Source organism: Macrobrachium rosenbergii, chromosome 1 (assembly GCF_040412425.1).
Source record: "Macrobrachium rosenbergii isolate ZJJX-2024 chromosome 1, ASM4041242v1, whole genome shotgun sequence".
NCBI lineage: Eukaryota > Metazoa > Arthropoda > Malacostraca > Decapoda > Palaemonidae > Macrobrachium > Macrobrachium rosenbergii.
In genome coordinates this window covers 43,408,538-43,420,744 of record NC_089741.1, presented here as the reverse complement: position 1 = coordinate 43,420,744, position 12,207 = coordinate 43,408,538, and the positions used below count along the sequence as shown (strand labels likewise).

Below are 12,207 nucleotides of genomic sequence, written 5' to 3'. Positions count from 1 at the left end.
AGTTAAGTCCTATTTGCATTACGTAACTGACATGAAACAGCCGTCATTCTCCTGTAAAAGAAAAAGAGTCGAGAAAAAAAGCAAAACGCAAGCTGCCCAAAAGGTTACCGAGCGATGATGCCTAGTGAAAGTTGAATTTGGGAAGGGTTGCCAAAAGACGTCTTTCAGTTCATGAGCGCAGTAAACGTGTGCGCTTTTATGGAAAGACCGCTTGAACTCGCCAAGCAAAGGAAAAAAAAAAGTGGTATGGTGTCAGGATGTCTTTTAGAGAGAGAGAGAGAGAGAGAGAAAACAAAAATGTTGAGAGAGAGAGGTCACGAAAATACAAGGCAATGTGGTCCTACGGTACCTAAACAACAAAGTGAGGAAGATACGAAGCTGTAAGTGCTTCCTTGCACAATGCAAATTTTGATAAATTATAGGACTAACATACGAAATGTTTAGGCCTAATGAAATAAGCAACAAAGTACTTATGACCTAAATATAAATATTATTAAAAAGAGGCTCTCAGGGCATCTCCAAAGGAGACAACACTTACAATAGAGTGAGCTTTATACCATCGCCTGATTACAACACCAAGCGACCAAAACAAGAACCTCTTTAGTACGTCATCTCAAGTTGAGCGATTGGACATTACAAAGTGACGTCACGCATCAACTCTGGGAATGAGCACCTTGAGAAACAATGAAGTCATCTTGTGCCACAGTGCTTCCACGGAATGTCATTGATGTAGATCATGTATATACAGTGTTCACTGGAGATTTCGACCTCCAGCTGCGGGTCAGCAGAGGTCAGGAGTCAAGAAAGAAAGGAGGATGGGTTTCAGGAGGGGAGGGGAGAGGGGGGTGGTTTGCTGAGCAGGAGATGTGGGGGGGAGAAGGAGGGAGTGGAAAGAGCAGGGTTTGAAGATTTCACTTTTCTTGACCTCGTGAAGAAAGGAAGGGAAAGCCAATCGAGAGGCACATTCGTGTGCTGTAAAGGGCAAGAGAAAAGGAAAGTAAACCTTGATGGCAGCAGCGTTGGCAAGAGCCAAGTTGCGTTCATTCCAGGTGCTCGGCGTTCTCTTCCCTCCACCGTCAGGAAATGCAAATGGCGCCAAAACACCTTTTCATCAAAAGGTGTTTTGGCGCGAAATCACTGCAGCCGCTAAACGAATAAATTGCGCGCTGCTGCAAGTCATGTTCCTTAACACAAGGGCATTGGAGTCATTCGGTGGGAACGTAAATAATGAAAGTAAACGAACGTAAAGTAAACGAACGTAAAATTGGGAATAAACTGCAAATAATCATGCAGAAATCATGCAGATAGTTTAAAGGGCAAAGACTCTGGGAGACCAAAAAGGCGCCATAAGTCGATTAGGTGCCATTGTAAAAGGACTGATTCTCTTCGGTGAGAATGTCAACAAACGCAGGATTGCTGTTGTGGATTTTTTTAGGAAGAAGAAGAAATCATCAGCATATTTAAGGAGAAAACACTACTGAAAGGAGAAGAATCCTTTGCACGAAGGCCAAAAAATAGCAAAGGGAGAAGGAGAAAGCTACAATAAAGGGTATGCGAGGAAGAGTTGCACATTTGGATAGGTACCAAAGAAAAAGTGCGAGTGGGCGTGATAGTGGGTGAGAGATAAAACTTGAGACGCCCAGGAATTTAGCTAAGAGGATAAACAATATAATGTGATATCTTGTAAACAACGAATTGTTGAGCACGCTGGGCGTTGCGATTAAATCTGCAGTGGGGGATTTTGATTTATATGACGTGGAAGTCTTAAACATTTAGGAATTATCAAGGTATCTGACTAATGTGACGCATCCTTGTGTAGCGGATAACCTTGCTATTTGGATGCGCTTTGAAAACATCACTTGAATCACGAATTGGCGACAAACTACGAAGGGGAAAACTACAAAAAATGTGTTATAAGTGAATAAAGAGACGAGTGATAGTCCCATACTGCAAAATCACAAAAAATAACATGTTTTATAAATTCATTTGAAGACTTTATGCAAATAGGGGTGGAGAAGTGTATGCAAAACTTCTTGGACAGCTGAATGTTTATGAAGTATTTCATTATCATATATTTACGTTTAAAAATCTTTTTAAAAACTAAAGGCCATGATGTGTAGGAAGTACGTTATAATATATATATATATATATATATATATATATATATATATATATATATATATATATATATATATATATATATACATATATCTATGTATATGTATATATATATATAATATATATGTATATATATGTATATATATATATATATATATATATATATATATATATATATATATATATATATATATATATATATATATATATATATATATATATATATATATATATATATATATATATATATATATATATATATATATATATCTTGTCGTGTATGAGTGTGTTGTGAAACCTACCGTAACACTCAGGTGCCTTTCCAGCTGGCTGCCAGCTGCCTCCGTTGTCACAGCTGTATTTTGGTGATGGCTGCTCGAAGAATCCATATCCTGTCTCGCAAACGGCTTCGCACATGGATCCTGCAGGCATAAGGAAGTGTATAGTAAACTAAGGATTTGCGTGATGTCTTCCAGATTGGTAATATGGCACAGTTTTTTCAAGTTTTTTGGGATATCTGAGAAGTCTGTGGTCATTTCTAAGAGATTTAAGGATTCTGACTAGGTGATCTTGTTATGCCACTTAGAAATATTAAGGGTAACTATTCTGAAAAAATAATTTCTGCACTTTCGGACAAAGGTATAATAGTTCTTCCAAATGAATTATCACTCTGGGATGATTTGAGAATGCTAGCTTGTTATGTCACTCAGAAACAGTAAGGGCAACTATTTTGATAAAATAATTTCTATAATTTCCAGCAATAGCAAGATAGAATTCCAAACTAATTCTCCCTCTAGAATAATTTTGAAAGTCATTATAATCAATAATTTCCCGCTACAAGACAAACTTGTTCAAAGAGAAGTTAACTTAAGGAACAGAGAAAGGCAAAATAATGTTTTAAAAGTGAAATGTGGCATTACTTGAGTTTACTAATACAAATTTTCTATACCTCTAGCCTCCCTACGAAAGGGTAATTTACATAATGAGAAAGTGGAAGTTTAGTGCTAATGTAAGTAATACAAAGGGATAAATGTTTTAAAAGTAATATGTGGCATTACTTGAGTATCACTGAAGTATATTTTCCACATCTCTAACCTCCCAGTAAAGCAGTAATTTATGTTCAGACAAAATGAAAACATCAGCTTATTAGAGCATATTTTCTATACCTAACTTCCCTGTAAAGAGTAATTTATAAATTTACCTTCTGACAAATTGAAGACACCCTCTTACTAAAATATATTTTCTACGACAAAGTGAACACAATCTCTTACTAAAGTAAATTTTCTATATCTCTAACTCCCAAATAAAGGGGCAATTTACACAATGAAAAAGTGAAGACCTAAGCTCATTATTTTTGTGACACAGTCCCTTTCCTTCTTCAATTACCTTTGCTCCAGGTGATTCGGATGTCGCAGGAGCCATCATGGACTACCTCGGACACACCGCGGCAGGTGGACACGGTGTGGATGGGTGTTTCGAAGTTGGGGCAGGTTTCGACATCTGTAATACAAGGAAAAGAAGGCACGTCAGTATTTTTGTTCTTTTCATGGGCGTAGGTAGGAGTGTTTACAAACAAAATCAAATAAACATACATTCCATTTATATATATATATAATAAATATAAATGCGTGTGTGGTCAATAAACAGGCTTATTATAAAACTGATACACGCCTATAAGACATTGTTAAGTAAAATACATTCTGGTACCAGCGAGCAAAATTATTTTAAGGAGCGTCAGTCATACATAAAAATTGACTGTTTAAAAACTTTTATTATCCTTCTTCTTTTCAAGGAAGAATATCAAAGCAGCTGCATTGCTTCACGAAATGGCGAACAAATTTTTAAATACTCTTTTTACTTTTCTTAGATCCTTCTTCTCGTACGAGCGCTAAATGCTTCTGAAGTAAACAAAGAAAAAATTTTATTATCTCACTTTGAAACTTCTCTGGGTCCGTTTCTGCACACTAGTTCCATTGTCCCTGAGTAATTCAGTAACTATAAAAAAATCGTCAGAACAAACCAATTAAAAAACAGAGGCCTGGTACGAACAAAAAGACACGGCAACGACAGAGAACAAGAAGAAAAAATGAGGGAGAGAGAGAGAGAGACTGATAAAAAACAACGAGCTATCTGAAGGAAACAACGCCATATTTGTTGACTTCGTCGCTGCCTATAAGGAGGAAGTTGGACCTGTTCCTCTCAAGGTGAATGAGATGGAGACCCCTTCCTCGCTCATTCACGGGACAGGATTCCGTGGCAGGAGCCTCTCCTCCGAAAGCCAGGGGAGGGAGGGAGGGAGGGAGGGAGGAGGGAGGAGGAGGAGGAGGAGGAGGAGGGGGAGGGGGAGGAGGAGGAAGAGGAGGAGGCATGGAGGATCGATAAGTACAATTAATTCGACAAACTTGAGGAGGCGTGGGTGTCGGGAACTTATTAATTTATGTTGGAAAAATGCTGGGGACTGGAAGACCGCCAGATTTAATCGATGCTGAACATTAGTGATTAATGTTACAAAATGCAGGGGGTAGGGCATTGCAAAGAGAGGGGGGGTGGGGGTGGAAGAGGGGTTGTTGTTATACATAATTAATTCTGAACACCAAGTGGGGTGGGAAGGTGCTGGATCGCTATGAACAATTATTGCTGCAAGCTAACAAGTAATTCTCATAAGGTTTAATGCATTGAAGTTCATATTTAATATATGACTGATTGAGTGACTTATAATTGATGACTGGCAGCAATACAAGAAAGGACGTCAACTCGTTGATAAGTTTACATGACAAGGCTGACATTTAGTGTATAATGTCAGTTATTCATATTTTACTGTAGACTGGATTCACAGCAACAAAGGCTACTGAATCGGGAGGCCTTTAGGCTGCATAGCTCGTCTGAGCCACCTTTCTACACTTGTTATGTATATGATAATGAATTTTCCTATATATTTCCATGTATAATTTTGGACCCTTATTGAGATCCATTCCTGATGCCAGAGGCTTGGTTTAAACAAAGTTAAATTGACATTATATGAAGAAGCTTTCAGGTTTCATTTCTGGCCCAGTAGTGCTGGGGAAGGTTTTCAAATATTTACCCTATTTTCACTTTTTTAATTATCTCCCCTCTGTGCCAAATCTGGTTCAAATCGCTTTCAGTTCAGGTGAGCTAAAAGATGCAAAAAGAAAATTACGCTTGAAAATATTCTTAAAAATCTCTCGAACTTATCACCACGTATGAGGAAAAATACAAACGAAACATATTCACACACATGTGACTGCGGTTATGCACCCCACGCGCAATATACAAATATATAAACGAAACTTATATTCATCTATTTTAATATTGGCACCATTTCTGGAAGCACTGACCCAAGAAGCAAAATAGATGTTTAAAATGACTAACTACGAACTGAAGGAAGCTCGCCAGCGCAGTGCAACAATGCATAACTAATTTGAGTTTCTCGCTTGCTCAAGGATATCCACTTGGCCACTGCCGTAGCATATGCAAACACAACAATGACAATAAAAGACAATCGTCGCGTGTGGTTTCAAGCCCTTGTTGTCGTGGTAGAAGCAGACGAAAAATAAACAAACGCTCCAAATGTTTTGAGTCGCAAAGGGTGAAAAATATTTAGAATATAATAAGATCCAGAGCGAACTACTCTGTCATTTCCTAACGGAGTGGTTGGCGTGGCTGGTCTTACAAGATGCATAAACCGTTCTGACAACGCCTTCTCCATTTTTTTTTTTGTATTTTGTAACGGCACTCGGGGAGATAAAAACAAGAAACTAGAAAATCGAAAATTCACGACGTCACGTTAGATTCCTTATGAGTCAGCAGCCATCGGGACCAAGATGGTATTACAAGAATGTTTGGAGAAAACCACTTTCTTTCCTTCTCCCCACACCAAATCACCGTGCGTATAATAAAATGCGACACTGCCCCGTGTCGTTGCAACGAGAGAGAGAGAGAGAGAGAGAGAGAGAGAGAGAGAGAGAGAGAGAGAGAGAGAGAGATTTTCATTATCAGAAGCGTCGTCTTCTTTTGTATTCGATAGGTTGCGTTCTCGTTGTCCAGCGTTTCAGCTTCAACCAGCAATCAGTGCCAAAAGAACGCGCCGAAGTCGGTAATCAGACGAGCCCTTGCAATCATTATCGTTTAAATGCAAAGACTTATCAGTGGAATGTGGTTATTTTAATCAGTACACGGGAAAAAGAGAGAGAGAGAGAGAGAGAGAGAGAGAGAGAGAGAGAGAGAGAGAGAGAGAGAGAGAAGACTCTCAGGCTGAAACAACTGGTTATTTACATTCTCGTACCAATCCCTCAGGGGCTGGATGCCAGCCCTCGAGAAAAGACCCGAAGATTGTTTTCTTCTTTTTTGTGTCAACTAATCCATAGTTTAAAATGAGTTAACCTCATTCTTTTTTTTTTTTTGTATCCCCTCATTATGAGTACCGCCGCTTCCTCGATGCCTCTGCTCTGCATTCATCGAGATAAAAGATATTTGCAGCAAGAACATTGCCAATCAACGTGTAATTTTATGTTGGCCAATTTGAATTGTTCCCAAGTGAATTGTTCTCACTGAAGGTGGATTGGTGAGATTCTTTCTCAGCGTCGGACGCAATGAGGAAGATGTGAGAAAGGCTGAACAGGAAGAGGAAGCGGATGAGGAGAAGAAAGACGTTTAATAATATGAGTAAGACAGAAGGCCACGAGACGTAAGGCTGACGACAGGGGAGAAGGGGTATGAAGAAGAATGAGACAATTAGAAAGAATATCATCAAGATTGAGGAGTAGGGGAAGAGTAACAGTAAGAAGAGTGTGAAGAGTAAGACGACAAATATAATAGATAAATATAAGAGTAAGAGATAACTGGAAACAGGATGGAGAGAAGGTATATAATTTGCAATAAGAGGAAGATATGGAAGCAGAAGAACTGAATTAAAAATAGGAGTGGAAAGACGAACAGCAGCAATGAAAACAATAAACAGAAAAAGAAAGAGAAGACACAGGAAGAAAGGTGAAAATGAGTAAGTAGACAAAACACAGCAACGAGAAGAGAAGAGACGTAAGAAGACCTGGAGAAGACAGAAGAATCAGTATTTTAGACGGGTTAGGTAGACCGTCCCAGATCGCCCCAGCTTGTTGGGAGCATAACCCATGATTACGCTTACCTGCCTTTCTCTAACCCAGAATTTCGGCAGCGATACTAACAGACGCTGAAATGCCCAATAGGGAAAGAGGCTTTCTTCTTCTTCTTTCTACATCTGGGCTACGAACGCCACTGGCAACGTTGCTCGGCTGTCCAGCGCAACATTGCTTCTCTGGGTTAACGCTCGGGACCAAGATTTACCGAGATACTTAAAATGGAAAGAAGATTTGGTGCTGAATTTGATGCGGGAAAGAAAATGTGAAAAATGTGACCTAGAAACGACGAACTTCCTATAAATGTAGCCCCTTCTCTGAGGAGCCGTTCTAAATCCTCCCCGTTGCTCGATTACGAAGGTAATTCTCAACAGAATGACTGAAATTTCGACATTTCTTGTCAATTCTTGAAAATGTGAAAGTTTTAATCTTTCAGTGTACGTTTGTTTACAGAGAGTATTCAGCAGACAGCAGTTGTTTAGTTAATTCCTCTTTTTACGTCAAAACTGGGATATAATTTATTTATTCAAAAGCGCATAAAGAATAAACGTAATTGAATTTTTAGAATATTCGAACCACAAAAATATCATTGTATCATTCGATAACACAACCATTACAACCACAGAGTCAACACCTGTAACTTCTCCCCATCTGCTGCAACCCTCCCCACCCCCAAATCCTCCAACTACCTACCCACCTCTCCCCCTCCCTCCCTAACCCAACCACGACCTGGGAGCTTCGTAAGGAGGAGGAGGAGGAGGAGGAGGAGGAGGAGGAGGAGGAGGAGGAGGAGGAGGAGGAGGAGGAGGAGGAGGAGGAGCTCAAGGCAGAGTGACCCACAGCCAGAGGCGACCGTGTCAGACAAGACCTGTGTAGAGAACGCGCGCGCGAGAGAGAGCCCTCACATACATACACACACACACACACACACACACACACACATACACTCACATACACACATACGCACTCAAACACACACACACACACGACAGACGTCATTTTTCGGAGTGTCTGGGAACTCCTAAAATTTCTTCTGCATCCATGAGGTCATTTTCCTTCGTTTTATGATCGATGAGACAGACGTTTGGAATGTTCTCGCTCGCAATGGGGTGTTTCTGGTAAAAGTGTAAAAATGTACTGAAAATTAAAGCTAAGTGTGACTGGCATTTGATTAAAAGTATTTCTGCTTAAGAATGTATATTGAAAAATCACAAACACACACACACACACACACACATATATATATATAAAATTGTTGAATGGCATTTGTTAAATGTCATCGGCTATTTATATTTCAGTTTCATTTTCAACTTTTTTTCAGTTTTCTGTTGATTTATATATATATATATATATATATATATATATATATATATATATATATGTACATATAATATATATATTATATTATATATATATATATATATATTATATATATATTATATATATATATATAATATATATATATATATATATATATATATATATATATATATACATATATATATGTCTGTGTGAGTGTGCATGTATGAGTAATTGCGTGCGCGTGCACAGACATATCTGCAGTAAAGGCAAGCGTATATATGCAACAAAAAGAGAAACGAGCCACATCTCAGACTAGGTGGAGAATTCTTTGGGAAAAAACAAGACCTCGGCAACCTTGGACGTTACAAGCAAGCACAGGAGGCGTTTAAAGGTATGGAGAGAGAGAGAGAGAGAGAGAGAGAGAGAGAGAGAGAGAGAGAGAGAGAGAGAGAGAGAATATTAATCAGGTTAATTCTTCCTCTCTCTATCTCTCCTTAGCTCAGAGCATACATTATTTCGATGATGTTATGTCTTCCTCTAACGAGAGAGAGAGAGAGAGAGAGAGAGAGAGAGAGAGAGAGAGAGAGAGAGAGAGAGAGAGAGAGAGGAAATTAATCAGGTTAATTCTCTCTCTCTCTCCTTAGTTCAGAGGCAACATTGTTTTTATGATGTTATGTCTTTCTCGAACAAGAGAGAGAGAGAGAGAGAGAGAGAGAGAGAGAGAGAGAGAGAGAGAGAGCAAATTAATCAGGTTAATTCTTCCTCTCTCTCTCTCATTAACTCAGAGGCAACATTGTTTTGACGACGTTCCGTCTTTCCCGAACAAGAAAAAATGTCCGACTGTCGCGTTGTCTGAACACCGTAGTAATGTGCAATTAAGATTTCTCTTTTTAGCAGATGTATATGAGAACTTGTTTAACTGGGACGGTCGCCTGCCTGGCCCTGGCCACCTCCACCTCCACCTCCTCCTCCTCCTAATCCTCCTCCTCCTCCTCCTCCTGCCTCCTCTTCTGTAATAAGTGCTCTGTCAATGGTCTTACAATGCTTGGGCTGCTTCAAGTCAGTGCTACATGTGTTTGCTTACATGCAACAGGTTTACAGTTCTATGCATAGACTAGCATGTGCTTATATTTGAATATTCACACACACACACACACACACACACACACACACATATATATATATATATATATATATATATATATATATATATATATATATATATATATATATATATATATATATATATATATATATATGTGTGTGTGTATGTATATTGTAACAAAATATTAATTTCTCTTATTATCAATGCTTGGTTTAAAATAATAATAATAATAATAATAACAATAATAATAATAATAATAATAATAATAATAATAATAAATAAAAGAGCTGCTGGATAATAACCTTTCTTCAATTATTCTTTCGACCCAAATTAACTGTATATTAAAATAGAACAAAAAAAAAAAAAGGTATATCTACACGTCACTTCTGTAAAGCGAATGCGCAGCCAACGAAAGATTGAAATCTACGTTATGCAAGACGACAGCCAGTTTCATTTTTCACACTAAATCAATACTCCCTTTCACTAAAACGAAAATGAATCCAAAACCAAGATGCTGTGCAAATAATTGCTTAATCTTAGATCAATTTCGTTATGCATACAGAAACGAAGTTCATTAGCGACTCTTTCATTTGTCACTTTCGTTTTAATTAAACACGGAGATGACCAAGAGAGAGAGAGAGAGAGAGAGAGAGAGAGAGAGAGAGAGAGAGAGAGATGTTCTATCGTTCTTTTCAACTTTCCTGCTTCGCATTCAGCTGCGCTCTTGTTATTCAGCGTCATGATATCAAGATAATCATTTCCTGGACTGGAGACCAGCGCCTTGTTCAGGCATTTTTAATTGGCTTCGAATTCGCCAAGTGGACAGGGCCAACGGCCTCTTCAGGTTTCCAGAAGCACCAACCCAGTGACTCAAGTCTTGGGTGGGGGCAAAAACACACGACAGCTCTATTGGTTCAAACACTGGGTGAGGGTAAAAAAAAAAAAAATTAACAGAAACATAAACAAAAGACTACATTCTACTATTTGAGAACGAGGAAAGGCATTGGGCAAAAGCGTGTGCCACACATTTGTACCCCAGAAGGGACAAGTGTCTGATTTCTTGTAAAAAACGACAGGGCTTAATAGAAATAGACTGTAAAATCAAAAGATTTATCTTTCTACCCTGCTACCTTTCGTCAGCGTTGGTTTAATACGTGTTCCAGACAGGAAACCAGAAAAATAAATTCGTGCGTCTGTTGTGGTAACTGATACCGATTAAGAAACTTAAAAAATATAAAATTTTGCAAAGGTTTTAAAGTTTGATTCTCAGATCAACATCCATGTAATCTTTCTTGCGGAGGTTAGGTGTCATTCAATATCGGGATTTTCGAGAGTCTTGTACATACTGAACAAAATCTAAGATAATTTCAGTGAGTATTTAGCTACCGAATATATTTCTAAGAACGAGTAAGTAAAGGTATCCTGGGTAGGACGTATAAGTGTGTGTATGCGTGTGTATGTGTGTGTGTGTGTGTGTATATATATATATATATATATATATATATATATATATATATATATATATATATATATATATATATATATATATATATATATATATACAGTGTATATTTAAACGCCACTCAAATTTCACTTTAAAAGGTGGAAGGCAGTTTAGATCTTTTCTGTGGCCTACCGCAAATGGCCTTCTTTTTTTTCTTCTTCACACGAAACTTCACGAGACGCGCTGACCACACCCTCATCTGGGCTCCACTTTTAGAGGAAGTTCACGCCCAAGTCCATAAGTCGTACTCAATGCCGAAACACCCAAAGCCCCGAGGGGTTGAAATGGGAAACCTCAATGGTACTCATCTATTCTTAGTTTATTTTCTGTTTGTAATCATTCCTCTTCTTCTCGGAGGTACTACGCATGAAACCTAAGTGGAGTTGATGATCTATATTCCTAATCTTGTTTTCCTTGGATCTTCATGTTTCTGATACGAGGTTCTGTACTCAAAACCTCATTGAGATCATATTTACTTTTAAAAATAATCGTTCTTTACTTTCATTAACGTTTTTATACTCAAAACCTCACCCAGATCATACATGCTTATTTAATTTAATAATTTACATTCTCTATTTTTATTCCCGTTTTCATTTTGACTAACGTAATTCTTCTCGAGGTTTTAAACTTAAAACCCTGAGGCCCTCAGCCAAGCCTTTATTACATCTGCTCTTGTATCTTCCTTTCCCTTTTTGTCCAATATTCTTTAGTTCGTTCCTTTCGTTTCTTCTGGTGTCCCCCAGAGGAAGGTGGGGTTACAAAATACTCGGAGGGTGTGGCAGGAATTAGCTTACAGCTCGGAGCCTCTGGGATACTGACCTCAGAGTTGTATGCTAAGAGTGAAGACCCCTTGGAGATATCACAAGTTTCTGGTGCCTATTATTATTATTATTATTATTATTATTTAACCTGACCGTTAGGTTACAATGCTTTTCCTATACGATAATTCAATCATAAATTCAATTACGTTGGCAAGTCGAGACCAAGTCATGTTTTAAATAGTAAGATCAAGATTTTACTTTTAAAATACGTTAATAAATTTATAT

At 38.1% G+C, this 12,207-nt stretch overlaps 1 protein-coding gene across 1 annotated transcript in view; it reads right to left on the bottom strand.

Annotated features, from left to right (window-relative positions):
• The window catches only part of LOC136828381 (uncharacterized), a 190,967-nt gene that overhangs the window by 4,639 nt on the left and 174,121 nt on the right, over positions 1–12,207 (bottom strand). Inside the window, exons 9-10 of the mRNA XM_067086402.1 lie at positions 3,505–3,618; positions 2,421–2,540 (exon numbers count right to left, since the gene is read on the bottom strand). Of these exons, the coding sequence (XP_066942503.1) occupies positions 2,421–2,540; positions 3,505–3,618 (234 nt within the window). The remainder of the gene's footprint in view (positions 1–2,420; positions 2,541–3,504; positions 3,619–12,207) is intronic.